Source organism: Geospiza fortis, unplaced genomic scaffold (genome assembly GCF_000277835.1).
Source record: "Geospiza fortis unplaced genomic scaffold, GeoFor_1.0 scaffold139, whole genome shotgun sequence".
In the NCBI taxonomy this organism is placed as follows: Eukaryota; Metazoa; Chordata; class Aves; order Passeriformes; family Thraupidae; genus Geospiza; species Geospiza fortis.
The window spans coordinates 2,209,948-2,212,142 of record NW_005054406.1 but is presented as its reverse complement, the minus strand read 5'-3'; the positions used below and the strand labels follow the sequence as shown (position 1 = coordinate 2,212,142).

Genomic DNA, 2,195 nt, shown 5'->3' with positions numbered 1-2,195 from the left:
TCAAAATGTCATAACATGGAAATGTCTGCCTACAGTTCTCACAGCATTTTTTCTCTATTCAACTCCTTTGTTATTGCCAACAAAAAACCCCAGAATTTGACATGGGTTTATTTGTAGATACTGATTAAGTATCACTTAAGGATGAGACAAGGACTGCTTGTTTTGAATATCTCATTCTCAGTGAAAAAAGGCTTAATCCTGAAGACAGTTAAGCATACAAATAGACCCTACAAGCACAGCCCCTCTCAGATGACATCTAGAAACCTTTTTCATTTCTAGACTTTAAATATAGCATATGGATATTTAATTGTCTGCCTTTCTGAAATACAAGTAGTATTTCTGTCTTGGTTGGGGAATTATATTAAAAATTCTTCCTGTGTTTTACAGCTGGAATAGATATTGTCTGATATATACGTATATTTTTAACATCAGCAGGTATTTTTCTTGAACTGATTTCCAGGTTCCCCTGGACCATCCAGTGATCACAGCAGTGGAACTTCATCACCTCTCTTTGACAGTGGCTTACATTTAAATGGAAACTCAACTAACACGGTATGCAAATGAATAATAAAAGCATGGTGGGTGTGAGCTCTATAAGTTGTGTTCCCATTTTGAGCTTCAAAATGCTAGAGTAAGACTAACTTAGCTTTGTTCTTTTTGTTGTTTGCTTTGATTGATTTTTAAGTGCTTATACTGTAAAATTCTGTACTTACAAAGTCCACAACACATGGCCGTGAACTGCTAGGTTTTTACTCTGGGACAGCTGAGACATTTAGAAGAGGGAACACAGTAAGATTTAATCATTATTTAGACATGAATTCATGTGAACTTTTGGCATACTTTTTTGCATTATACTGTTTAATTTAATCCACCTGGAGATGCTGAAATGCAGGTGAAATTAAGAACATAATGTAAAGTTGAATTCTTGAAGAAAACTTTTTTTAATAGGAAAGATAGGGAGAGAAAGAGAAAGAAATAAAAGAGGAAGAAAATGTCTCTTTCTTTAACCCAGAGGATATTCAGTGCTTCTTTCTGCAAAGAACAACTGTGATTAAATTAATTGCAGCATTGTGGGGAAAGAAAAGAAAAAACTTTTTCTCCAGGAGAAGTGGTAGTCACCAAAGAACATAGGGTGTCTTAGTAAGCAAGAGTGCTGCCCTTTCAGTAATGAAGATTGAAGTTGTAAATACTGACTGTACAAGGACATGGACCTTCATGCTCAAAACTTGTTTGACACCTAACAAATCTCAGCTCTAGTCTTTCAGTTGGATATTAAATTATACAGAAAGAATACCCACTGAATCGACAGAAGGCTTCTTCCCTGTTTTCCCTTTTCTTCTCAGACAGTAATAAAATTGTCTGATGCTTCCTGTACTTCTCTCAAGCTTTGCACATCTTCAACCACTGTCTCTCTCTATACTACTCCTTAAACCTTGTTTTCATGTGCTAAAAATATATTCATGTATGATAGTATATAAAGGCATAATGTACAATAAATAAATAAACATGCTTTTCTGTGCTGATACCTGTACCTCAGTGTTTGGTGTCCAAAATGGCCATAGATACGAAAGGTTTCATGTTTATTTGTTTGCAGTTTTCCAAATTACTATTAATTTGGATTGCCTTGTACTGTTGTCTTACTAAAGAATCCAAACCTCAGGATCCAGCATTCTGCAATGCCTGTCTACCAGGTTCTCTGCAGGAAAAGAAAGTCCTTTCTGCAAAGAGCTTACATGATAAGAAAAGGGCTATGGCAGTGATTGCATTAGCACATTTTAGTAAATTCGTGCCTACTAAATGCTAGAATGAGTGTGTTGTGATGAATTTTAAAAATCATTGTGTCTGCTGTGGGAACTGCACACTTGTGACTTCTCATATTATAAAAATATAAGTACGTGGCTGGAGTTTTGTAGACCTGTAACAGAGTAATTTAGAGATAGCACACAAAAGACTGGATATAGGCTTGAAATATAAGCAGAAAAACAAAAATTAAAAAAGATGTAATAGTAAGGTACTGGGTTGATTTTATACAGCACTTAATTTTTCTGAAACCTGACATAAACTCATGTGAAGAGCTATGTATAAAATAGACACTATGACCTTGAAGTGGAATAAACGGGACAATCTACACCATAGATTGTAAAAGTCATGATCCCCCTTCACAGAAAACAAAATGAAAAATTGCTAGAATCTTA

At 35.0% G+C, this 2,195-nt stretch overlaps 1 protein-coding gene across 1 annotated transcript in view; it reads left to right on the top strand.

Annotated features, from left to right (window-relative positions):
• Nucleotides 1–2,195, top strand: part of SNTG2 (syntrophin gamma 2) — a 131,960-nt gene that overhangs the window by 50,740 nt on the left and 79,025 nt on the right. Inside the window, exon 8 of the mRNA XM_014309157.2 lies at nt 461–552. Coding sequence (XP_014164632.1) covers nt 461–552 — 92 coding nt within the window. The remainder of the gene's footprint in view (nt 1–460; nt 553–2,195) is intronic.